This window comes from Kogia breviceps, chromosome 1 (genome assembly GCF_026419965.1).
Source record: "Kogia breviceps isolate mKogBre1 chromosome 1, mKogBre1 haplotype 1, whole genome shotgun sequence".
NCBI classification, from domain to species: Eukaryota; Metazoa; Chordata; class Mammalia; order Artiodactyla; family Physeteridae; genus Kogia; species Kogia breviceps.
Genome location: NC_081310.1, coordinates 189,899,839 through 189,926,165, shown reverse-complemented (window position 1 = coordinate 189,926,165; position 26,327 = coordinate 189,899,839). Strand labels below are relative to the sequence as shown.

The 26,327-nt window shown below is 55.6% G+C and overlaps 1 protein-coding gene across 6 annotated transcripts in view; it reads left to right on the top strand.

Annotated features, from left to right (window-relative positions):
- The first annotated feature begins 8,122 nt into the window (after positions 1-8,122).
- CROCC (ciliary rootlet coiled-coil, rootletin) overlaps positions 8,123-26,327 on the top strand; it is a 42,351-nt gene continuing 24,146 nt past the window's right edge. Inside the window, exons 1-15 of one of the 6 annotated variants that reach the window (XM_067016461.1) lie at positions 8,123-8,259; positions 8,881-9,035; positions 14,289-14,474; positions 14,588-14,638; positions 14,714-14,775; positions 14,859-15,024; positions 15,598-15,704; positions 18,428-18,664; positions 19,100-19,196; positions 19,861-19,944; positions 20,397-20,630; positions 21,227-21,426; positions 23,161-23,343; positions 25,066-25,210; positions 25,892-26,038. In XM_067016461.1, coding sequence (XP_066872562.1) covers positions 8,901-9,035; positions 14,289-14,474; positions 14,588-14,638; positions 14,714-14,775; positions 14,859-15,024; positions 15,598-15,704; positions 18,428-18,664; positions 19,100-19,196; positions 19,861-19,944; positions 20,397-20,630; positions 21,227-21,426; positions 23,161-23,343; positions 25,066-25,210; positions 25,892-26,038 — 2,034 coding nt within the window. In that variant the 5' untranslated portion in view covers positions 8,123-8,259; positions 8,881-8,900. Of the gene's footprint in view, positions 8,260-8,880; positions 9,036-14,288; positions 14,475-14,587; positions 14,776-14,858; positions 15,025-15,597; positions 15,705-18,427; positions 18,665-19,099; positions 19,197-19,860; positions 19,945-20,396; positions 20,631-21,226; positions 21,427-23,160; positions 23,344-25,065; positions 25,211-25,891; positions 26,039-26,327 lie in introns of all 6 variants that reach the window. The other 5 variants (XM_067016482.1, XM_059073681.2, XM_067016471.1 and 2 more) reach the window with 5 other exon arrangements.

Sequence of the window (26,327 nt, the reverse complement as noted above, 5' to 3'; positions counted from 1 at the left end):
CTACTGAGCCTGTGCTCTAGAGCCCGTGAGCCACAACTACTGAGCTTGCGAGCCACAACTACTTAGCCCGTGAGCCACAACTACTGAAGCCTGTGTGCCTAGAGCCCGTGCTCTGCAACAAGAGAAGCCACCACAACGAGAAGCCCATGCGCCACAACGAAGAGTAGTCCCCGCTCGCCACTACTAGAGAAAGCCCGCGAGCAGCAACAAAGACCCAACATAGCCAAAATAAATAAATTAAATAAATAAAATTTTTTTTAAAAGTTAAAAAAAACCCAAAAAGCCCAGGCTCCTCTTTGACAAAGATAAAACTCCCACTTATCCCCTCTGACTGATGGGGAAACCATTGGCTGTAGGCCTGCTGTTTTTCCTCCTGGATATTTGCTTTTTTTCAAATGTAAAATTATAAAATTAAATATGCTTTTATAGACAAAACACCCCTCCCTAAGCCCTAGAGATTCAGACCTGCCTCCCCGTTTTGAGATGGATCCGATGCCTTCAAGAATGCAGGGGGGGGAAAAAAAAAGAATGCAGGGAATGGACTTCCCTGGTGGCGCAGTGGTTAAGAATATGCTTGCCAATGCAGGGGACACGGGTTTGAGCCCTGGTCCAGGAAGATCCCACATGCCACAGAGCAACTAAGCCCATGTGCCACAACTGCTGAGCCTGCGCTCTAGAGCCCGCAAGACACAACTACTGAAGCCCGCATGCCTAGAGCCTGTGCTCCATAAGAGAGGCCACTGCAATGAGAAGCCCACGCACCACAACAAAGAGTGGACCCCGCTCTCTGCAACTAGAGAAAGCCCACGCACAGCAACTAAGACCCAATGCAGCCAATAAATAAATAAATTTATATTTAAAAAAAGAATGCAGGGAAGTTGAGGCCAGGTGAGAGGATGGACATCTAATCTATTGTTAGAATAGACAGGACACATCACTGTTTAGTTTCAAAAGCATGGTTTTCTCTATGGTCTCATCCCCATCCCATGTGGAGAAGGCACCTGAGCTTGTGAGAAGGAATGAGCAGCTCCACCATTTTACCGATGAACAAACTGAGGCCAGAGTGCCTCAGCCAAGGTTGCAGGACAATCAGGAAAACAAAGACATTCTCCCTACAGGTCAAGTCATTGAGGTCTCACATGGTTTGGGCTCTGAAACAGGGCAGGCATGCCCCCTCAGTCTGGTTGGCGACGGGTCAAGGCCATAGGTTTTGGGTCATTGTGTTTTCATTGTCATTTGTCTCTAGTTTTCTTTTCTTTTTTCTTTTTTTTTTTTTTTCTGCATTGGGTCTTCGTTGCTGTGCACAGGCTTTCTCTAGTTGCGGCGTGCAGGGGTTACTCTTCGTAGTGGTGCACGGGCTCTCTCATTGCAGTGGCTTCTCTTGTTGCAGAGCACGGGCTCTAGGCGCACGGGCTTCAGTGGTTGTAGCATTTGAGCTCAGTAGTTGTGGCTCATGGGCTCTAGAGCGCAGACTTTGTAGCTGTGGCGCAAGGGCTTAATTGCTTTGCAGCGTCTGTGTATTTTTTTAGAGTTTTGTTTTCCTGTAACTGATATCTAGTCTCATAGCGTGTGGTTGGAAAAGGTACTTGATATGATTTCAATTTTCTTAAATTTACTGAGGCTTGATTTGTGACCCAAGATATGATCTATCCTGGAGAATGTTCCATGAGCACTTGAGAAGAAAGTATATTCTGTTATTTTTGGATGGAATGTCCTGTAAATATCAATTAAATCCATCTTGTCTAATGTGTCATTTAAAGCTTGTGTTGCCTTATTTATTTTCATTTTGGATGATCCGTCCATTGGTGAAAGTGGGGTGTTAAGAGTTTAAGGCCTTTAAGGCTGGGCCAGGGAACACAAAGCCGAGACTGCAGCTGGGTCTTGGCTCCCAGTCGGCTCTGCCACCCTTCAGCTGCGAGACCCTGAGCAATTAGCTTAATCTTCACATTCCCGTTTATGCATAAGGAGCTAATAACCCCTGTTTGCTGGGTTGTCCGGAGCAGTAAATGCGATCGTGTATGAAAAACCCTCCATCTAGTGCGGCTCCCAGGTAAGCGCTCATAGACTGAGGCCGCCGCACGCTCCCAGCGGCCGGCCCCGCCCCGGGCCCAGGGCGCGTCCTCCACCCCAGGCGACGCGGGGAGGCGGGAGGGTCGAGCGCGGGCTCCGCCCTCTGGCTTCGCCTGGCCCGGCCCGCTCGGCCTCGGCGGCAGCGGTGGTGTCACGCGAAGGTAGGAGGCCCGCGGCGCGCGCTCCCGTGGGTCAGGGGCTCGGGCGCGCGGGGCGGGCTGCGGCGGGAGAAGGCCGCGGGGCCGAGATTGCGGCGCGCGCCGAGGGCGGGAAGGCGCGCGCGCGCCAGGGGGCGGGCTGGAGCCGTCGTCCCGGCCCTGGAGGCGCTCAGGGTGTACGCGCCGCACCCCCCGGCGCTGCCCGGCTCGGCCTCTTGGAGACCGCGCCCGGGGCCTCTGCGGACATCCTGCCAGCCGTCCTGGCAGGATTCCCGCGGGCTGGGGTAGGCGGCAGGAGGCGGGGGCCTGCCCGGGCGCAGCGGCCTGCAGACAAGCGCCTGCGCCTCTCCGCCCCGGGGGTCCCCTGTTTCCAGGCTGAGCTGCGGTAGGAGGCTTTTCCCGATTGTCACCACCAGCAGCGATCACTTACTGCGGCTTCCTGTGGGCCAGGCACCGTCCCTTCCCTCCTCGCTTGGGATAGTGTTTCAGTGCAACATACGGAGTCGAAAGGAGCTCCGTTTTACCGATGAGAAAACTGAGGCCCAGAGCAGTAAACTGAACTGCCCAAGATGGCACAGCCTGTGCAGGGATTTGGGCCCTCCTCGGGTTACTCAAAGTAGGGCCTGAGACCCCACCCTCTTGCCAGTCTCTGGGGTCGCCGTTAGGAGCAGGCTCCCTTGTGATCTTTATGCCAGCTGAGAGGACAGTGCTCTGAGGCAATGTCTGCCCCCTTGGTGGCCAGTCTCCGCGGCTCCCTCTGGGACCTTGACTTGCCTGGGGGATTGGGACACTGGGGGAGGGGGCCACGAGGGTACTGTCAGTCTGTTTTCATCTGAGATTTCCTGTTTTCCTTAGCTAAGCTCACAGTAGGTGCTTAACGGAACATCCTGTGGCCGGGGCAGACCAGAGGCTAAGGCCAGGCTCCTCAGTCAGGAACGACCTCAGGAGTTAGAACCCCTGGATCTTGGAGGTTTCCTTGGCTTAGCTCCTCCTCTCTGGTCTTTGTCTCAAGCCCTGGGGATGGGGGTCAGCCCTCGGAGACTAGGTACCCCTCCCACCCAGGAGTCCCCTGTGGGGGACACTGCCTGGTTTTTACCTTGAACTCCTGCGAGGTGTTCAGGTGTTGGGTATGTGTTTGCTGGGGCCCTTATGGGAGCTCAGTCTGTGGGGCACATCAGACATGGCCAAGACTTACCCTGTGTGACACCTGCCAAACCGTTTCTGGTTTTTTTTTCCTTTAATTTCCTATATTACTACTTGTTTCCTAGCGTTTATTCACTCACTCAACAGCTGTTCATGGCGCTTTGGGCCTTAGGCCCTGTGGAGACAGCAGTAAACAAGGACGACTTGGTCCCTGACCTTGGAGCAGACAGACAACATACATGTAGGAGAAAACAATGAACAGTTACTGGCAGGAACCACTTTGGCTGGGAGGTCAGGGTTCGCAATCTCAGAAGGTGACATTTTTGGCCAGGGTCTGGAGTCAGCCATAAAAGGAAGGGAGAAGAGCATTCCAGGCAAAGAAAATGACAGATGCAAAGGCCCTGAGGTCGGAGCATGCTTGGTGTGTTTGAAAATGAAGAAGGCCAGCATGGCTAGAGTGGAATAGCTGGGGGAGAGGGGAGATGAGGTGGAGAGCTAGACCAGGGCTAGATTGAGCAGGCCTTGTTCACTGTGGTAGGACTTTGAATTTTATTTTGAGTGTGATAGTAGCCAGCATGGGGGTTGAACGGAAGAGGGTTGTGTGAGAATAGACTGGGCTGGGGGACAAGAGAGGAAGTAGGGAGACCCATGAGGAACCATCTCAGCAGGCCAGGCAAGCAGTGGCAGTGGCTTATATAATATACATCGGAGACCTAGGGTGGCGCCTGGCATACAGTAAGCACTACATGATGGTAGCCACTGTGTGATTGTTTAAAACTTTGGAACCAGGCATACTTCTCACCTGTGGCTTCAACTCTTCAAGGCTGGATGACTTTGAGCAAACCATTTAACTTCACCCAGGCTTAATGCTGTCATCTGTAAAGTGGGTAGAACAGTACCAGCATCACGGGACGGTCAAGAAGGTTAAAACAGATACGGTACAGATGCAGAAATTGGGGCACAGAGCCTGGCTCATGGTTGGCTCAATATTTTCATTATAATTTCTAATCAGCAACTGGAGAATAAAGAAAGGATAAGTGGGTGAGAGCAGCTGGTATGTTTGAAACTCATGAGTAGCTTTTGAGGGACTTTTTGGCTAGGGCCTGCAGCTGGACCTGGTAAATGGCAGCTTTGCAGGGTGGTCAAAGGACTAAGCAGGACTGGGGAGGGAGTGAGTGCAAAGGGTGTCTCCTCTGTGTTTATTCACCCAACCATGGCTGAGGGTCTACTGTGTACCAGGCAGGGTTCTAGATTGGGTAGGGCGCTGGCTGGGGAAAGGCACAGAATAATTCAGTTCAGTTCACCAAGCACACTGGGTACTGGGAGGAGCCAATAATACTGGTGATGATAACACTGATAATAGACAACACGTATGCACGATGTAACAGCAGGTAATCATTAAGGTAATTCTAGCTGATACGATAGTGAAATCCTGAAATCCCAGTGGCTTAACACAACAGAAGTTTATTTCTCATTTGTGAAAAGTCCTGTTCGGTGGCTTTCTACATGGTGACCCATGGACCCAGACCCCTTCCAGCTTGTGGCTCTGGCATCCCCTAGGAACTCAGTGTTATTTCCTTCCAGCTGGGGGAAGGGGAGAAGTCCTTGTGGGAGGTTTTTATGGGCCAGGTCTGAAGTGGCACACCTTCTTTCTGTCTTAATTCTGCTGGTCAGAACTTGATCACATGGCCATATCTGACTGCAGTGGAGTCTGGGAAATGACTTCTAGCCATATTCCTAAGAAGAATCAGAAATGTTTTTTGGTGAACACAGAGCAGCTTCTGTCACACCATATCCAGGCACATAGCTAAGCATAGATCATCTTATTTAATCCTCATAATAGAAGCAGGCACTGTTATTATCCCATTTTACAGAAAAGGAAACTGAGGCTCAGAGAAGCAAAGTCAATGGCCTTTGGCCCAGGGTCACACAGCTTGTGGGGAGGCACAGCCAGATTGGATTCCTGGCAGTCAGACACTGAAGCTATAACATCCAGATCTTTCCTATGAGGAATTCAATTGTTGTTCTGAGAATTGGATGGAAGCTGTAGACATTAGAAAATGCACATACACGCAGGGTTTAGATATGGTTTCTTGGGCTTTATAATAGAACCCAGAAGGACCGGAGGGGGAGAACTTTGTGGACAGAGCCAAGGGTTGGAGTCACTCAGTCAGTGCAAAGGGTTTTGGCATCCTGCTCCCTTCTCCCATCCCCCAGGGCACTGGCTTGGGAAGGGCACAGAATAATTCAGTGCAGTTCACCAAGCACATCTGGGGCCCCCTCTCTGCCAAGCTGGGCAAGCAGGTCTGGAGAGCCTGGCCTGGGGGTGTTTGTGGTCTCCCCCTGCTCTGGTTATGGGTGTGTAGCCTGTAGAGGGGATTTCTGGAGGCTGTCTGGAGGTGGGAAAATGGAGTCCCAGGGTTTTGTAGTGACAGCTTCCTGCCTCTGGCTGAGTTTAGTTTTGCCTAAGTCTGGCCTTGGTTGCCATGGCAATGTGGAGGCACTTATTTGTTTGGCCCAGTGTGCCCTGGTTCCTGGTTTTCCATTTCCAGAGCAGATTCCCCAGTTGGGGGTGAGGGTTCCAGGCTCCGCTTGGACTGATGTACATTTATGCAGCACCTGCTGCATTCCTGGGTCTGACTCAGACGCGGTTGGTAGAGCGTTGATGTGCAAATGCCCCGGTCTTGCCCGTGAGGCACTTATTGGGAGGCTGCCTGGCTTAAGTGGAAAGAACTTAGGGCTTCCCACTTCCCTGCAGCAGTGTGCCACTTTGAATAGGTAACAGCCCCAACCTCTCTGTGTCCCGGTTTTCTCATCTGGAAATGGGTTGAGGTGAGGATTTAATGAGATAACATGAATGTGCCTCCTATGGGACACGGCATTAGAGCAGAGGGCACCGTGAAGCTGTGGGCCAAGAGGTAGCAGGAGCCCAGACACATGGTGCTAATGACAATAGGAAAAGCAGCTGCCATTTACTCACTGCTCACCACGTGCCAGCTGTGCTGCAAACCCCTTACACTGTTCAACCCATTTAATCTTCACAGTGACTCTATGTGGTAGGTGCTATCAGTTTCATTTTAGAGACGAGGAAACCGAGGCTCAGGTAACTCGTCCAAGGTCATACTGCCAACAAGTGGCATAGCTGGGGCTCCGATGCGACCCCATCTCTGACCTTGATTTCAGAGCTGACAGCCTAACCACTACACCACACAGCCTCCTTGCCTTAGGGAAGGAACAATGGCAGGCAGTGGGTGGACCTCTGAGCCCCAGGGTCCGGGGTACAGGGTCTGTACATTTCGGATTTTCAGATGAATGAAACCAGTATTGATCACATGCTTACTCTGAGCCCGGTGGTGCCCAGTCGTAAGCTCTCTATGCCCCCAGGTGACTCCATGGGATGGGTGCCAATATTCGCATCTTACACGAAGACAGGGAGGCTCAGATAGGCAAAGTTGCTTTCCCTGGGGCACACAGCCAGTGCGGGGGTGGGGCTGGGAGTTGGAGAAGGGGGATTCAGCTCCTTGCCTGGACTGGGCAATTCCACAGCCTGCACCTGATGTGGGAAGACGTCATCCCAGCACCCTATAAAGACATTCTTAGCAAACTCTGTGACCCCTTTTCTGGTTCAGTAAAGACGGTCTTGAAGACTGGCCTTTCCCGCCTCCTGCATGCTGACCCCACCCCCTGCGCTTGGAGAGGGTAGAGTGTGTGTGCGTGTGCGTGCGTGTGGTGGTGGGGGTCTTGACCTCCAGGTCCCTTCCCCCTTTCCCTCCCCGCTCCTCTCCATCCTTTCCCTCTTCTTTCCACTCCTTCCCTTTCTCCCCAACCTCCTCCCCTCACTCCTCTCCTCCCCCTAGTCGTCCTTCCTCCTCCCGTTCTCCTCTGCCCAGCTTCCCGCCCACCCTCTCCTTTCCCCGCCCCTCCCCCCTCAGCCACGCCCACCTCCCTGATCACGTGGGGGCGCCGCCGGATTTAAGCCTAATCTGCCCAGCGCTCAGCACAGCGGTCTGGTTGTAGGGAGGGCGGACTGTGTTGTTCTCCAGGGCCCTGGCGCAGGGCCTGGGGAGGGGTGCCCACGGCCTCCACCCCATGAACTTGGGGCTGGAGGGGTCGTTGGAGGCCCAGCTGGCACTGGAGGCGGTTTTCCAGGTGGGTCCTGGGAGCTGTGCCCACCCTGTCCAGGGCAGGGGAGTTGTGGGCCTAGCAGGAGTGGGAGGCGTGGGCACATCTTAGGGGTCCAGGGGTGGGAGAGGTGTGGTGGCGGGGTGCGCAGGGACCCCAGCTTGCAGCTCCCGGCCAGACTGGGGGTAGAGGGGTGCTCAGGGCTCAACTCCGTGACTCCCTTATCCAGTGCCCCTCGAGTGAAGGGGAGTCCCTACCTCCAGATTTTAGGGTTGAGGTGACCTCTGCTGGAGCAGTGGGGTCATCACCCATCTAGGGCGAGAGCTGGATTGGAGCCGCCAACGCCGTGTGCTGCCCTGGGAGGTCTGTGAGTGGGCCGTGGGCTTTGGTTTGCTTCTCTGACCCCCGAGGGGGCCTCCTTCCCGGGGCAGGGGGCACACAGAGTATCCTCCCATTGGGCTTTTTGCGACTCTAACTCCCAGGCTTCCTTCCATTTGGGGATTTCCCGAGGGTCTCCTGGGCACCCACATCTTTGTTTGGTGCGGCAGGACTTTGTTTCTCTCCCACCCACGCCAGGGAGCCCAAGGTCCCAGGTCCCCCGCAGACCCTCCCTCTTTCCCTGCAGACACTGGAGAGCAGCGTCGTGGGGTCGGGCCGGGAGGAGGGCCTGAATGTGCAGGACCCGGCCCAGGATTCCCAGCCCACCTGCCTGCTGCCCGCATCAGGGAGATTGTCACCTGCAACTTCTCCCAGCCTGAGAGCCCAGGTACCACTCCCCTTCACAGACACTGCCTGCATCTCACCTCTTCTCACATCCCCCTCCTCAACAGTCATAATGATGATAATGAGTGCAGCTTCCATTTCTTGCATAATCACTGTGAGGCAGGCACAAGCCTGTGATGGAGGGTCCCATTTTACAGATGAGGAAATGGAGGCTCAGAGGTGTAATTTTCCCAGACTTGTTCTCCATGTGATGCTGCTGGAAGGCAGGGCTGAGCGTCCCCTCCTTGCTTGCAGGCAGCCTGCTGCAAAGACTTAAACCGCAAACACGACATTCTCTCCCAGGGAAAGTGTGAGCTGGATGAACCCAAGATTAGAGGGGGAGGGCAGCTCAGCTTAGCTCAGGGCTTTGTAGAAGTATAAGGGGTGGCACTGTCCATTCCCCACCCGGGCAGGAAGGCTGATGGGCCCCTGCTCCCCCTGGAGGGCGGCACCCACACCTCATATGTGGGTCGAGAGAGTCTGGGAAGGACCCCCTCAGCTGAAGCTCCTCGTGGGGGACCTGGTCCATCTTCCTGCCTCCAGGGATGGGTAGGGCACCTGTAGGGGGAGGCGGTCCCTCAGGATGCAGGTGGAAGCTAATTGTGTGCCCGCTGTCCCCCTCCAGCCCTGCTGCCGGCCACCTAGATGGCATCCATGCTGTCACTGCAGGAGGAGAACCAGCTTCTGCAGCAGGAGCTGTCCCGCGTGGAGGACCTGCTGGCCCAGAGCCGGGCTGAGCGCGATGAGCTGGCCATCAAGTACAACGCGGTCAGCGAGAGGGTGGGTGCTGTGGGGGACTGAGAGCTGGGCTAGGGGCTCCCCTGCTGCAGGGGTGGGGAGACAGCCAGGGCAGGCCCGCTTCCTGGGCAAAATGTGGGCCCTGGAGTCAGGCCGCCTCCATTCAGACTGTGGCTCTGCCCACTTGAGTGGCCTTGAGCAAATCACCCCGCTCTGCGAGCCTGCTTTCCGTAGCGGGGACAGTAATGTGATGTGGAGCTGTGAGGAATCAATGAGACGAGGGGATGAAGTGCCTGGAAACTGGGGTATTTCATTCCTGGCTGTCCCGAGCCTGCTTGGGGGGTGGGGCACGGAGAACAAGACCCCTAGAGGCCCCTGCCACCCCTTGAGTCTCTGGGCATCTTCCTGTGCCCCCAGTTACCTGGGCCTTGGGGTCCACCCAACAGGCTGGGGTAGGCCCAGGCAGCCACAGACCTGCCCTGCTCCCCGTGGGGTGAGGCCCAGCAAAGGAAGGAAGGAAGGAAGGAGAAGCCGGGCCTGCCTGCACAAGTCCAGGCGGGATTCATGTCCCCCGGGACCTGTGCTGCAGGGCCTGGGCAGGAGGTCGGTGTGAGTGGAGTACAGGTGGTTCTTAGTGCATTTTCTCCTTTAGGCCTCCAGGCTTGTGGGAGAGGACCCTGGGGAGTTGATGGTGGCTGAAAGTTGGTGAGAGAGTTGCATGAGGGAGGGAGTGTGTGTGCGGATGGGAGATGTGTGGGTGGTAATAACACTCATTATAGGAGCTGCTGGTTACTGAGTGCCTACTGTGTGCCAAGCACGTGCCGGGTGCTTTACATTTAATGCACCGAGGTCGGGACCATTACGATGCTCATTTAACAGAGGAGATAACAGAGGCTCAGAGAGGGAAAGCACCCTGCTTGGGGGTCACACAGCCGAGGGCTCTGTGTTACACTTTCGTTTCCTGGGTATGGGAAGAGGCAACCGGCCTGGGAGTTCCAGGGGGCACCTGGCCCTGGGAAAGCTGGAAGGGCCTCAGACGTGACCCCTGATGTTACAAACGGGAGATTGAAGCTGGCCCAGGGTCCCCTGTGTGGGACTGGCGGAGCTAGGAATGGCTGGACCCCTGAGCCGGGCCTGTCCACACAGGGGCTTGTATACCTGTGACAGGACGAGGGATCTGTGTTCCTCTGTGTCGTCGTGGGATGTGCCCGTGTCCTGGCATCCGCCTGCCCGGACGAGCCCCTGACGTGTTGGGACTTGCAGAAGAGCCGGATGGTCAGGGCACTGGGGACCGTACAGAGCTAGTTTTCCCTAGGTTTGCAGGGGCTGTGGCAGGTGGGCTGGGCGGAGTCTGTATTGGTGGTGGTGTGCCCTGAGACAGCCCCCTCCTAGTTTAGCCTGGTCATCTTTTGGCCCCTGGCAGTGTCAGGCCCCTGGGGGCTGCCTCTTTTACTTTTATTTATTTATGTATTTATTTTTGGCTGCCTCTTTTAAATGCCAACTTCTGGCTGACAGTGAGGCCAGCACTGCCCCTCAGGCTGGCATGGGGAGGGAAGAAGAGGTGGAGGTAGCGGGTCCCTTTTCTGCTAGGACGCAGCTGTGGGGCTGGGCCGGTTGGGGGAGCTGCTTTAGTCTAGAAAGTTTCCTTGTGTGGCTGGGGAGGCCCCTGAGTAGCATGTAGAGCGAGCCTGGCAGGAGACTGTCCTCTGTCTGAGATGTGGCCCCCTGGAGGCAGGGGCTGCATGACAGTGACCTTGAGGCCTTTCCTGGGGGTGGGTCCACAGGGAACCTCAGGGCCTGGAGATCACCTCATTAGAGATGGGGAAACTGGCCCAGGGAGGGGACATGACAGGCCCAAGGTCGGTGGTGGAGCTGGGCCGAGACCCCTGGTCCGGGGCTCTGTGCTCCTGCGGCACGGTCACTCCCTGCTGCCCACTTGTCCCCGGGCTGCAGGTGACAGGGCCTGCCCTTGTGGCCATAACTGCTGCACGTGCGCCGGCTTAGGGGGCCAGTCAGTGAGGTTGTTCCGACCCCTTAAACCCCACAGCGTCCCTGGGAAAGGGGAGTGGAGGTGAGGTCAGGGTCTCTGTCCTATTGACTACATGTAGGGAAACTGAGGCAGGGGCTCCCAGTGGCTACCTCCCAGGTCAGAGGGAGAACCTCAGGGTCCCAGTGGAGGCCCCCGCTTCTTCCTGTCCCTGACGAGCAGGTGCTGGACGAGGCAGCTGGGATGGGAAGGAGGGAGTCGGCTCCACAGGCCAGGCCCCCTGCGCCCCCCCCAGTGCCCATGGCAACCTGGACCAGAATGGCGGGGACTGGGGCAGCGGTTGCTAGGGGAGACAGTAAACCTCTTTCATCCCTAGCTTGGTAGCAGCCTCCTTCCCTCTTGAATTACAAGTAAAATTGAAAGGCTGCTTGGTGAGCAGCAAAGTCTGTGGAAAGGGGTAGGGTGTGTCCAGGAGTGGCTTGGGTCTGGCGGTGAGCGCTGGAGAAGCGGTGGAGCACCTGGCGGCTGCAGGAAGCCCTCTAAAGCCAAGAAGCAGACAGCAGCTGGTTTGCAGCTGTGTGCAAAATGCACACAACACAAGCCACAATCAGACCCTCCCCCCCCACACCAACACACACCCACCTCGGGGAGACCCTCAGATTTACAGAAGCTGCCCAGACACCGCACAGTCCCACCCACACACAGTCACACACCGTGGTACATCAGGCATACGCACACCGCAGACCACACAACATTGTCTCCCAGCTCCCGGACACCTACAGCCAGACAACGGTACACACAAGTGCACAGACGCGTGCAGAGCCCAGCTTCGCTCCCCAGGTCCGCCCACTTGTGACTGTGCACACAGTCATATGGACACATGGTTGCACACGAAGACGTACCCATCGTAGACCTTGGACTGCAGCCGCCACCTCACACCCAGTCCCAGAGGCACTAGCTTGCTGTGTCTTGCCTTTGTTCAGCCTGGCGGAAAAATAAAGGCATCTCTCTCTTCCTCCAAAATCCCTGTCTCCGTATTTCTGTTCGGCCTCGGTACACAGGGAAGCCGATATTCCGGCAAAACCACGCCCACCCCCGGGGACACCTTCAGACCCAGAGACACACAGGGCCCCACGTGGAGACAGATGACAAGAGGCGCCCCACCCACACCCAAGGAAGCGCCCGCATCCGTGCACAGCACACTCACAGCATCTCGGTGCCACCGTCACCACACGCAGACGTGGAGGCTCTGCCCATCACCTGACTTAGGTGGACTTCGCGCGGATACTGGCCACGGGCCTGCAGCACACCCTCCAGGCGGAGACCCCCTGCACATTGCCTTCTCCTCCCTCAGACTGGATCCCCCCCCCGCACATAAGCTGAAGCCCCCGAGCAGCCTCCGTGGGCACAGTCACCCTGCCCAGCGCTGTCCCCGGGGGGGTTTTGCCGATATCGGCTTCCCTGTGCACCGAGGCCGAACAGAAATACGGAGACAGGGATTTTGGAGGAAGAGAGAGATGGCTTTATTTTTCTGCCAGGCCGAACAAAGGCAAGACAGGGCAGGCTAGTGCCTCAAGAACTGTGCCCCCCCGTCCTTGGAAATCAGGGAAGATTTCATATGTGGGGCTTGCAGTCCGGGGTATGTGATACAGATCAGAGTAGGGAAGGTCTTGCGTTCTTCCTTTCCTTTGCATTATTTCAAAACCGTCATAGCTGGCGTCAGGTCGCCCAGTAGTTGGGGTCCGGCGGTCTGGTAATGGTGTCCGTTTGCCTCATCCGTTTGCCTCTGGTTTATCAGCCGGCGACCTTGTTTCTGAAACGCAAAAACTATAGGGGGTGATTTGTTATCGAATGTAAGTGCCGGGACAAAGTAAGGTTAGGGATTGAGAGGCGAAGAGCTAGGCACGATAGGTGCCGAATGTAAATTACATAGTGTCAGGGGGTGAGGTTAGCTTTGTAAAGTTACTACAAGTTAGTGACAGTTAAAGTAAAACAAGGAATGATTAACTCTTTCAGGCCAGGTTATGTTTCTTCTCTAGCCTGTTCACTGTTCCCTTTATTCTCCTTGTTCTCAGGGGAGGGAAAACTTCATTTCTATATTTGCTGCAACAGGGGTGGGGCTGGAGATGACTCTCAGCTCGGTGGCTCACTGGGCCTCTCCTGCCTTTTACTGCTTAACACAGGCCTGGAGGGCTGACCTGGCCCCGTTATCGGCGTGGGCGAGAGTAGTTGCCCTTGCCATTGGCTTCCCTGGGACCCAACGTGGGCGGGCGTGTGAATACCCTGCCCGGGCTTTTGCGGGCCAGGCACTGGGCTGGGCTCTCGTGCTGTCGGTTCTCCCTGGGCACTGTCGCTCCTCTGTTGGTCCTGCTTGTCCTCAGCGGCCTCCTCCCTCCTCCCTTCCAAACAGCTGGAGGAGGCTGAGGGGGCCCCCTGGGACCAGCGGGAACCTAAGGGTGTTAGGGGGTTCCGGGCTAGCGAGGCAGTCAGAGCCGGCAGGCATCATCCTGCCTCTGCCCCCAGGGTCTGATGATGAAGGGGCTGCAAGCTGCCTGTGGGTAGGGGGAGGGCAGTGACCGCAGAGGCTTCCCATGAGGCAAGGGAGAGGAGGGAGCCCAAGGCCAGGCTGGGTTGAGAGGGCGTTAATAAACCACACCTTATATTAGAACACATGTTTGCACCTCTTACCAACCTGAGTGCTGTGTATGTGGGACGTGGGGGCGGGGTGAGTTCATCTGTGTCACCCTGGGGGTGTCTTAGGTGGCCTGTGTGTGTTATGTGCGTGCATGTCTCTAAGCTCAGATATGCATACGTGTATTGAAGCCTGTGAATGTATTCACGTGTGCTCATGCTGTTAATTCATTAACATTGCTACTGCCACTGTTCTAAACTACAATGGGGAACAAAATCGAGGCTTTCCTGAGCTCACGTAGGGTGGGGGTGGGGAGACAGGGGCATGGATCCAATAATTATCCACCACAGGGGGTTGGGTGTCTTGGAGGAGAGGCTCAGGGTGTACCCAGGGCCTCTAAGGTTTACCCCAGGTGCATCTTTGTGTTTTGCATGCACACGTTTGTGGGCCCACCTGCATGTGTCCATGCACACCCAGTCTGTGTATCCATGCTTGCCCAGTCTCTGTGTGTCCATGCACTGCTGCATTACCCGTGCACACGTGCCTTGCATTCTGGGATTGCCCACATGTGCCTGCAAGGCATTGTGGGTCCAGGTCCAACCTGGCGCCCCCTGCAGAGGCCTGTGACTGCCTTCCCGGGGGGCCCAGGACTCTCACCCAGGGCCCTTCCCTGCAGCTGGAGCAGGCTGTGCGGCTGGAGTCTGGGGAGCTGGAAACACAGGAGCCCAGGGGGCCGGCACGGCAGAGCGTGGAGCTGCGGAGGCAGCTGCAGGAGGAGCAGGCCTCCTACCGGCGCAAGCTGCAGGCCTACCAGGAGGGCCAGCAGCGGCAGGCCCAGCTCGTGCAGCGGCTGCAGGCCAAGGTCAGGGCCACCCACACCTGCTCCTGCCCACCCATGCGCTCACTTGGCCCGGCCCCCGTGGCCCTGGGGCTGACCGACCGCTCTCCACCCACCCGCTCTCCACCCACTCGCAGATTCTCCAGTACAAGAAGAAGACCTCGGAACTGGAGCAGCAGCGGCTGAGGGTGGGTGCTGGGCTGGGGCAGGGCGGACGCTTCCCTCCACGTGCCCAGCCTGATGCCCCCGCTTCTTCTGCCCAGGACACAGAGCACAGCCATGACCTAGAGAGCGCCCTCATCCGCCTGGAGGAGGAACAGCAGAGGTGGGACACAGAGGGGATACCACGTGGCTGGCAGGGCTGTCCTCTCCGGCCATGCACCCACTGGTCCCTTTTCCGCCACCCAGAAGCTCCAGCCTGGCCCAGGTGAACGCTATGCTCCGAGAGCAGCTGGACCAGGCGAACTCGGCCAACCAGGCTCTGAGTGAGGACATACGCAAGGTGACCAGCGACTGGACACGCAGCCGCCAGGAGCTGGAGCAGCGGGAGGCAGCGTGGAGGCGCGAGGGAGAGGTGGGCACGGGGATGGGGGTGGGGGGCTGGGAGGCCAGTGGGGCCAGGCTCCACCCTAACCTGAGGGGAATGGCCTGTGGGGGAGGGGGAGGGAGGGCCCTGCTGGTCAGGTGAGCCCTTTAGTAGAGGTAAATATGGTTGTCATAATAATAGCCTTGATTAACACATACCACGTGCCAGTGCCAGGCGGGCGATTTCTCCTCTGTTCTTCATAGTAACCGTATGTGGAAAGTGCCATCATCCTCCTTCTAAAGAGAGGTTGAATAGCTGCCCAGTCATGCAGCCGGCTGGCAGCTGGGATGCAAACCTAGGTCCCCTGCGCTTTCTGCCCTGCCTCACTGCTGCTTGCAGTCCGTGGAGGCTTTGAAATCCAGCTCCCCGAGCCAGCGGTAGGCTTGAGCTGGTGACTGTGCAGCTCCGACACAGCCCTGTATGCGGGCCCAGAGCCGGCCCACTGGGAGACACCCCCCCACCACCACCGGGTGACAGTGCTGCCTCCGGGGTGGTCAGAGCTGGGGCAGGAAGTGGGCCGGCCCCCTCTCCAGCCCCTCACTCAGCCCCTCTGCCCTCCAGTCTTTCAACGCCTACTTCAGCCACGAGCACAGCCGCCTGCTTCTCCTGTGGAGGCAGGCTGTGGGGGCCCGACAGCTGCTCAGCGAGGTGAAGATGTCCACCGAGAGGTGAGGAGGCCTGGCCGGCGGAGGGGCAGCTCGGGGAGACGCTGCAGCAGCCGGGAGACAGCCCTGCTTTGCACACTGAATTCAACTCAACTCAGTTGAACTTCGGTCCGACCCAAAACACCTACTGTGTGCTGGGCCCTACGGAGATGCAGAGGCAACTAGTAATAATTAACTCTTACCAAGATCATGGCAGTCACTTAGTATTTACTTAATGTACTTGCTAAGTTGGCTATTTATGACCAAATGACTAAGACTAAATACTATTTGGTATTTACTAAATTTACAGTTTCCTAGTCATTATCAGTAAATAGTAAACGTTTACTAGGTGTTTGCTCTGAGCTAGGCTCTTTGTACATTTTATTTCATCTCATATCCACAGTGTCCCTGTGAGGTAGGAACTGGAATGATCCTCATTTTACAGATGAGGACACTGAGGCTCAGAGAGGTAGAGTGACCTTCCCAAGGTCACACAGCAGTAAGTAAGTGGCTGAATCAGGATTTGCAGTTCCTGCTTTTAATCTGCTATGATATTCAGCTTCTGCTACCAAGGACTTCGCAACCTCTAGGGAATTCCCTGGCGGTCTAGTGGTTAGGACTCCACACTTGCACTGCCAAGGGCCGGGGTTCAATCCCTGGTCGGGGAACTAAGATCCCACAAGCTGTGTGGCATGGCCAAAAGTTAAATTAAATTAAATTTTTTAAAAAAGGAACTTGCAACCTCTAGACTGAGGAAGTGAGTGGTCAGTGACGTGAAAGTGGAACAGAAAGGATGTCCTGGGTGCTCAGAAAACTGGGAGGGGTGGGGAGGTCAGAAAAATGCTTCATTGAGGAGGTGGAATTTGCTCTGACCCCAAGGGATGGGTGGGGTTTTAACTGGCAGAGCTGAGGGCACCCCAGGCAGAGGGAGCAGCAGGAGCAAAGGCTTGGAGATGCGAGAAAATGGCAGCCAGTGGGGTTGAAGCAAAAGGCGGGTGAAAGGAGGTCAGGTTGGAAAAGAGCCTCAAAGGCCTCCTGCCGCAGGGGACTTGGTCCTGCTTGATCTTTGGGCAGGTGAGGCTGCAGGGGGGAGAGCCTAGAGGCAGGCAGACCTTTTGTGCCTTAAACATTTGTTTGAGCGATGATCTTTTGTTGAGATCATCTACTATTCTCTCAGTATCCAAATTTCCACCTGACTCATCAGTGTCACTGATGGTGTTTCTTCACTTTTTGTCTTTAAAATTGTTTGAATCAGGATCCATAGATGTTCACAAAGGGTGATTGGTTGATTTGTCTTCTAAGTCTCTTTTATTTGTTCAGGAAACCGGGACAGTTGTCCTTAGAGATTCCCACAGTCCGGATTCTGTGGTGTCCTTTAACATCTTTGTCCCCTGTAAATTGGATGTTGGATTTAAGGCTTGATCAGATTCAGGTTCGGGTTGTTGTGTTTTGCTTTGTTTTGTTTTGACAAGACTTCTTCATAAGCACCACGTGTACTCTGCCATCAGGAGCCTCTGTGTGCGTTAGCAGCCCTTGACACTCAATGCCAAGGTCCAGACATTCGTCAGAGGTTGCAAAATCATGATTGTCTCATTCTGTCATTTCTTCATTTATTAACTGGAATTCTTCTATAATAAGGCACTTCCTCTTCTTACCGTTAGGTACCCAGTGGTACAGTTCATTCAGGCAAGGGGAGGATTTAACCTATTTGATATATTTAAAATACCTAACTTTTAATTAGCATTTAAAATGTTAACATCTTGCTTTTGAATAACTCACACACACACAAGGTTCAAATTTCAAAAGGGTGTATGGTGAAAACTCTTCCTGCCACCTCCGACACAGACAGTCAGGCTCATTTGATACAAACAAATACAGAAGATTGTACATTTCCCCCCCAGCCCCAACTTTTCTTTTATACACCCTTGGGAGAATTTCATCTTTGCAGTTCTTTTTTTTTTTTTTTTTTTTTTTCGGGCACACCACGCAGCTTGTGGGAGTTCCTCAACCAGGGACTGAACCCATGCTCCCTGCATTGGAAGCGCAGAGTCCTAACCACTGAACCACCAGGGAATTCCCTTTTTGCAGTTCTCGAAGATACTTTGTTCACCCAATAGTTATAGCTGGGAAGTGGTTCCACATCAGGCTCTAAAGAGCTTCCCCATTCTTTTTTCTTGGCTCCAGAGTATTCCATTGAAGGGATGTATCATGATTTTTTTAATAGCAACTCCCTGCCAAGTTACCTGGTGGCCTAGTGGTTAGGATTCCAGGCTTTCACTGCCGAGGCCCGCATTCAGTTCCTGGTCTGGGAACTGAGATCCTGCAAGCCACGCGGTGGCCAAAAGAAAAAAGAAAAGGCGATAGCAGCTCCCTTTCGATAGATATTTAGGTTGCCACCAGTATTTCTTACATGAGTGAGGCTGCAGTGGATCCCCTTATACACAGGTCATTTTCCTTGCGTTGGGGCATATCTGTAGCATAAACTCTGAGCGATGGAGTCAGTGGGTCATAGAACCTATTCATTTATAATCTTCAGAGTTCTTCTAATTGCCCTCTGTGTGGTTACACTCACGCTCCCACCAGGAGTGTAGGGAGAGCCTGTTTTCCCCGCAGCCTCGCTTACACTGTGCATTATGTGACTTTCTGTCCCCAGTCTGATAGCGACAAATGGCATCCCACTGTAGTTTTAATTTACACTTGGAAGCCCACCCCCCCATCCCATCCCCATCCTGTGTGCTCTCCACCAGGGACCTGCTGCAGCTGGGAGGAGAGCTGGCCCGGACCTCACGAGCCGTCCAGGAGGCGGGCCTGGGGCTGAGCGCAGGCCTGCGGCTGGCCGAGAGCCGGGCCGAGGCGGCCCTGGAGAAGCAGGCCCTGCTGCAGGCCCAGCTGGAGGAGCAGCTGCGGGACAAGGTGCTCCTGGAGAAGGACCTGGCCCAGCTGCAGGTGCAAAGCAACGTGGACAAGGCCAACCTCAGTGCCAGGTGGGCACCCGGAGGCCCCACGCGAGGCAGACCTCCCCACAGAGTGTATGCCCGGAGATATGGGGAGGAGGGGGCGTCTGTTCAACAAGGGCGGGCCCTTCCCCTGTGTGACTTCAGCCAGTCTCCCCAGGCACCCCGTTTGGCAGAGGGGGAGACGGAGGTTCAGAGGGCTGTTGCCCAGGGCACATCACGAGCAGTTCAGCCTCTGCTCCTGAGACCTAGACAAGCCCCAGAGTGTTTTCCCGTGAGATAAAGTGGGTGGCTTCTCATTTAGAGATGAGAAAGGAGAGTGACTTCAGGTCACACGGCAAGGGAGGAGGCGAATCCTAGGGTCCCTGCCTCAGGTTTGGGGAAGCATGAAGGACATAGAGCTGGTGGGTTTGAGGAGAAGCTGGGTGGGTCTCCCATTCACCGGTGTTGCTCCCCTACCTCCAGAGTGACTGAGCTGGCCCTGACAGTCGAGCGCCTTCAGAACCAGAATCTGGAAAAGGATCGGCTCAACAAGGCCCTCACTGAGAAGCTTGAGGCCCTGGTGAGATGCAGGGCGGGGCGGGGGGACCGACCAGATCCATGGACACAGGCTGAGGGCTGGGTTGCTTGGGCCAACCCCAAGCATCCCACTCAGACTCAGTTTCACCCCTCATTAATTGAGCACCTAGTGGGTGCCAGCTTTAGTGGTAAGCACCTTCACCCCCTTTATCCCATTTCATCCTCTCGGCAGTTCTGTAGCATGATCCCCATTATACAGATGAGGAACCTGAGGCCCAAGGGGAAATACTTGTCCAGAGTCTCAGAGCCATTAAGCTGGGGAGTCAGGACTTGAACTCATGCCTGTGCCCTGCTAGCCCAGAGCTCTTTCTTTTGGAACTCAGCTGCCTCCCCACCAGAGGAACCCCTCTCAAGGGTACTGCCTGGGTTGGTCATCCTTCTGTGTGGGGTCTGGCCTGGGTTCTACGTCCAGCTCTCCTCCAGTAGGCTGTGTGACCTGGGGCAGGACCCCACACCTCCCTGGGCCTGGTCTGTTCAGTGAGGGCACTGGGGCTGCTGTGGGCTCTACCGAGCTGCTGGCCCCTGGGCATGGCCTTCGAGGCCAGCTGATTGGTGGTAGGTAGTCTGGGGAGGGAGACGAAGGTGGGGTTTCTGACTAGGGCAGAGACCCTAACCGCTCTTTGCCTGTCTCCCCAACACCACTCTAGGAATCCCTGCGGCTCCAGGAGCAGGCGGCCCTGGAGACGGAGGATGGAGTGGGGCTGCAGCAGACCCTGAGGGACCTGGCACAGGTTCGGGAGGAGCCGGGAGAAGCCAGAAGGGGTGGGAGCCCTGGGCTGGGCAAAGCCAGGCAGTCCTGGGCCACCACGTCCCCTGGTGGCCTTCAGCTGAACTGCAAGTGGTTGGGGGCCCTGGAAACCTAGGCTGCTGTTTAACACCCCTGCTAGCTCCGCCCAAAGTCTGCCACCCCCTGCCCCCCACCCCGGGGGAGTTCCCTGTTGGAGAGGAGGCACTGCATGTTCCCTGCCCATCTGTGAGAAACGCTGAATCATGTCTTCCCAGTAAACGGGAGGCCTTTCCTGGTGGGCTGAGGGCTGTGATCTAGCGGAGGTGAGAAAGTGCTGCAGAGTTAGGGATGAAGCTAGACACGAGGACCCTGGTGGCCCCACTGCCTCCCGAGGCTTCTTTGCCCAACTAACACCGCAGCTCCCCTCCTCCTTCTGCCTCCCTAACCCACGCTCAGGCCGTCCTGTCAGACATGGAGAGCGGCGTCCAGTTAAGTGGCTCTGAGCGTACAGCGGCCACATCGGACGGCAGCCTGCGGGGGCTCTCGGGGGCCCGGACCCCGTCCCCACCGAGGCGCTCCTCGCCCGGCCGTGGCCGTTCCCCCCGCCGAGGCCCATCCCCTGCCTGCTCGGACTCCTCCACGCTAGCCCTGATTCACTCCGCTCTGCACAAGCGTCAGCTGCAGGTCCAGGTAGGAAGGGGCCTGAGTGTCCTGGGGTGGAGCTCAGAGTCCAGCGGGGAGGGGCTTGGGCACCCTTGGTCGGAGCCGGGGGCTTAGGGGAGGAGCCTGAGCATTCAGGCTAGAGTCAGAGCCTTGAGAAACGGCAACTGAGTCAGGACCCATGGAGGTGGCTGAGAGCACTGGAGGAATCTGAGTCTAGAGTGGGAGGGGCTTGAGCAGCTGGAGGCGGAGCCCGGGGGTGGAGTAAGAGTCCTGGTATAGGAAGGGAGATGGGGTTCCCACACAGAGCCAGAGATCCTTGGTGTGTGTTTGGGGGCGGGTGGGGGAGGGGAAGGATTGTGCTTGGCGGTTTGTCTGTTGTCCTGGGGACTTAGGTTGCCCGGGACCCCAGGGAGATGGAGGCTCAGAGCCCTTGCAGAGGTCTCAGAAGGGTGGTGAGGGCACGATGCAGGGGAGTGGAAACTGAGTCTGTGGGCTCAGCTCCACTTTCCTGCCCCAGGCCTGGACCCAGGCCTAGGCCGCAGCGTAGGCTGGTGTGCGTCGTGCGGAGAGCGGGGAGGGAGCTTCACAGGGCTCCCCTACACTCAGTGATTCCCATGCCACAGGACATGCGGGGGCGCTATGAGGCCAGCCAGGACCTCCTGGGCACCCTGCGGAAGCAGCTTAGTGACAGCGAGGGTGAGCGCCGTGCCCTTGAGGAACAGCTGCAGCGTCTTCGGGATAAGACCGATGGGGCCGCGCAGGCCCAGGAGGATGCGCAGCACGAGGCCCAGCGCCTGCGCAGTGCCATCGACCTCCTGAACAGGTGCCGGGAGGTCAGAGGCCGGGAGCCCAGAGAAAAAGTCAGCGTCTGGGCCTAACGCCAGCCAGAGCCTGTGAACATGCGGAATTGCACTAACTAGCCGCATGTGTCTGTTCAAATGTAAATTGAGTAAACATTTACAAAGGTAAAAATTTCCGTCCCTCAGTTGCATTAGTGCTAACAAGTAGGACATACGACTATAAAACATTTCCATCATCTCCAAGAGCCGTATTGACACTGTTATTCTCGACTCTGTCTCTTGGAGATTTTGGAGACAAGAAATTATCCACTCTTAGCTGCCTGGTTGTTCTTGATTGTTTTGGTGCTTGTTTTTTGGTTTTTCTCTTTGTAAATGTAACCACGTAATAAAAAGTTTGAAAAATGGAGGGGAAATAAAAAGATGGGACCTCCTCACAGCTTCCCTTGCTCATCCTAACCCCTGTTAATGCACTGGCTTTGCTTCCAGTTGTGTTTCCTGGCAGTCAGTTTGCAAACCTTTCCAGTATACCTACTATGTGCTAGGCTTATTGCCAAGCGCTTTCTGTGTATTACCTCAATTAGTCTTCCTATCAAACTCATGCAGTTCACAACTATTACTGTCCCGAGGTTGAGAGACTTGTCCAAGGTCACACAGCGATGTGGCTGGCTAGGAATCCCAATTCCTACCCCATCTGACAGCTCCATCTGACAGCAAAACCAGTGCTTCCCACGCCTTGAAAGGAAAGGGGCTTTTTATGTAGTTGCATTCCCAGCGAACACCTCATTTTGCATCCTACTATTTTTCTTAATTTCATGTCAAATGGTTTTTTTTTTTTAAACTTGGATAGAGTTTGACCCCCACCCTTTTTTTTTTGGATAATTTTATTTACTTATTTATTTATTTTTGGCTGCATTGGGTCTTCGTTGCGATACGTGGGCTTCTCGTTGTGGTGGCTTGTTGCGGAGCATGGGCTCTAGGTGCGCAGGCTTCAGTAGTTGTGGCACACGGGCTTAGTTGCTCCGAGGCACGTGGGATCTTCCTGGACCAGGGCTCGAACCCGTGTCCCCTGCGTCGGCAGGCGGATTCTTAACCACTGCACCACCAGGGAAGCCCACGTCGAATATTTTTTCCCACCTACTGCCAGCCTTCGTATCTAATATATCAATATTTACAGGTTGCCACTTTGAGCGCAGAGGGGCGGCAGTGGAGAATATGATAGAGATCAGCCCTAAGCCTGAGCTAGAAACCCCTGCCTTGGAAGGAGCCTCCTCCCTCCCCTGCCCTGGCTACCATGTGCTGCTGGCCTGGGCAGCAGGCAGTTGTGGGATCTGGACAGACCCAGCTCTATTGGGCCTCCCAGAATTGAGGGGCATAGGGTGCTGTAGGGGGCATTTCCTGGCCACGTGGATTAGCAGAGCTGGCAGCAAAATTGCCCACATGTCTCAGGAACCTAGCCTGACATCTTCACCTGGTGGGGTAGTTGGAGATAATCCCAGTGCCTCCATCCCTTCCACTGGGCCTCCAAGTGGGCTGGTTGGGGGAGAAGGACAGCTCAGTGCCCTATGCCGGGAAGAGTCAGCTCCAGGGAGATGTGGATGAAATGTGTGGGCCATGCTGAGGTGTAGGAAGGCTCTCTAGAGGCCGGGGCCTCGGAGCGTGGGAGGATGTGGCTCCCGGCTAGGACAGCAGCACGGCCGTCTTCCCCGGTGGGAGTGGCCTCTGCATCGCCTTCAGCTCCCCCTCCCCTTGTCCTGCAGGGAGAAGGACAGCCTAGCCCACAGCCTGCAGGTGGCCCAGCAGCAGGCTGAGGAGCTACGGCAGGAGCAGGAGAAGCTGCATGCGGCCCAGGAGGAGCTGCGGCGCCAGCGGGACCAGCTGGAGGAAGAGCGGGAGGACACAGCACAGGACAGTGCATGGACACGCAGGGAGCTCGAGCGCAGGTGAGTAGCTTCTGGCTCCCTGCCAGGGCCGCTTGGATGGGCCATGGGGCTCCCGACTGTCACTGGGGGCTGGGGAGTACTGACCGTGTCTTGGGCCTTCTACCGTCTCGAGGATCCTCATGGCACCCCTCTGCTATAGGGTCTTCTAACCAGACGCATTTCAGGAAACTGAGATTCAGGGAGGTTTAGTCATTTACCTGCAATCAGAGAACCGGTAGGAGGTAGAGTGTGGATGATGATAACAGCTGGACTTCCCTGGCAGTCCAGTGGTTAAGGCTCTGCGCTTCCACTGCAGAGGGTGTGGGTTTGATCCCTGGTTGGGGAGCTAAGATCCCACATGCCTTGCAGCACAGCCAAAAAACAAAACAAAACAAAACAAACTAATATAACAGTAGTTATATTAGCTATATAGCATTAGTATTATTGTTAATTAAGTTAATTAACAATAATATTAATATAACATTAATATTTTTTAAATTTAAAGTTATAATGATAAGATCAGTACTTATATTATTACTAAGAACCAGGCATCATTTTAAGCACTTAGATTCTCTTATTTTTTTATTTTATTTTAAAAAATTTATTTATTTATTTGTTTATTCTTGGCTGTGTTGGGTCTTTGTTTCTGTGCTAGGGCTTTCTCTAGTTGTGGCAACCGGGGTCCACTCTTCATCGTGATGTGCGGGCCTCTCACTATCGTGGCTTCTCTTGTTGCGGAGCACAGGCTCCAGACGTGCAGGCTCAGTAGTTGTGGCTCACGGGCCCAGTTGCTCCGCGGCATGTGGGATCTTCCCAGACCAGGGCTCGAACCCGTGTCCCCTGCATTAGAAGGCAGATTCTCAACCACTGCACCACCAGGGAAGCCAGATTCTCTTATTTAACCTTCATGATAACTCTGTGATGTAGGAGCTATTATTATCTCCATTTGGATGAGATGGATGGTGAAACTGAGGCACAGAGAGGTTATGTAACTTGCCCAAGGTCACACAGCTAGTTAGTGGAAGAGCCAGGATTTGAACCCAGTCATTGGGGCTTCAGAGTTAACCTCTTAACCACTTCACTATTTACTTCTCTGAGGCATTAGTAACAATGATGTTTAGTATATTGTGGCAGTGGATATTACCCTTGTTTCCAAAGGCCCTTGGAGAGATATGTCAGGTACAATAAGGACACATATCCTTTTTTTTTTTTTTTTTTTTTTTTAATTTTATTTATTTTTGGCTGTGTTGGGTCTTCGTTGCGGTGTGTGGGCTTCTCATCGTGGTGGCTTCTCTTGTTGCGGAGCACAGGCTCTAGGCGCATGGGCTTCAGTAGTTGTGGCACACGGGCTCAGTAGTTGCGGCATGCAGGCCCTAGAGCATGTGTGCTTCAGTAGTTGCGATGCATGGGCTCAGTAGTTGTGGCTCGTGGGCTTAGTTGCTCTGTGACATAAGGGATCTTCCCAGACCAGGGATCGAACTCGTGTCCCCTGCATTGGCAGGCGGATTCTTAACCACTGTGCCACCAGGGAAGTCCCAGGACACATATCCTTTTCACAACGTCACGAGGCGAGAGTTATCCCATTTTACAGATGTGAAAACTGAGGTCCAACGGTGGGCTTGGCTGTCCTTGTGGATGAGGCTCCTGCCTTGGGCCTGGCCCCTGGCTGCTCCAGCATGTCTGGCTGTGGGAGGCTCAGGGCAGGGGAGTGACATGGGGCAACCCCCACCCTCTGTCCCACAGCCATAGACAACTAGAGCAGCTGGAAGAGAAGCGCTCAGGACTGGCGAAGGAGCTGGTGGAGGTGAGGGAGGCGCTGAGCTGTACCACGCTGCAGCGGGACATGCTGCAGGCTGAGAAGGCCGAGGTGACCGAGGCGCTGACCAAGGTGGGTCCCCGTTTGCCACACCGCCACAAACCCACCTCTAGCCTAGGCCCCAGGCCTTCTCACTCTGGCCACAGACTGACCCCTATTTCAGGCTCACCTCTGACCCTGGCCACACACTGACCTCTGATCCCAGCCATAAGTGAACTGACCTTTACGACTGGTCATATCGCTGCTTTTCCAGATGCTTCTGGGGCAGGGTCTGTAGCTCAGCTCATCCAGTCCCATCTCTGGACACAGGTCCTGGGGTCTGTGAGGGTTGGGGGCACAGTTCTTGGTCGGTGCCTGCCCTGCTGTCTGTGGTCTGGGCCCTGAGCAAGGCCACCCTAGACCCCACTCTGGGGTACCCTCTGACCTCTGGCCACGCCCCACAGTGGGAGCCAGCTTCACTGGTCCTTGCATGGCTCTGGGTGCGCAGCAACGTGGGCAGCAGGGCGTCTACAGGGATTTTTTTTCTGTCTCATGTTCTCATGTTCTATCTCTCTCCTCGTGTCCCCTGCCCTGTCGCTGGGGGCCCTGTCTCTCCGTGCCTCTTCTCGCCACCTCCCCACCTCCTGCCTCTCCCATCTCTCTGCCTTTCTCCCCATCTCTCCTTATCTTTCCATCTCTCTGCACATCTTTTCCCATCTCTCTCCATCTCTCCCCGCCTGACCGTCTCTGGCCGCCCTGGTCCCGACCCTGCAGGCGGAGGCTGGCCGCGTGGAGCTTGAGCTCTCCATGACCAAGCTGAGGGCCGAGGAGGCCTCTCTGCGGGACTCCTTATCCAAGCTGAGCGCCCTGAACGAGAGTCTTGCCCAGGACAAGCTGGGTCTGAACCACCTTGTCGCCCAGGTACATTGTGTGCCAGCAGGCCCCTCCTGCCTCGCCCACCTGTCCTCCCCGCTCAGGGACCCCGCTGAGGCATCCCCAGGCCCAGCCTAGGCCCACACCCCGACATCTCCCAGTATACCTCTGTCCCTCTGTCTTGTTGTTCTGTCTCTGACCCCTTCTGTCTGTCTGTCTTCTCTCTCATGGTCTGAGAGAAAAGAAGCTCCGTGGGCCCTTCCTTGTCCTCCTCCCCGGTGTCCACATGCCCCCGGGCACCGCCCCTTACGCCCAGGGGGCCTCCCACGGGCTGGCT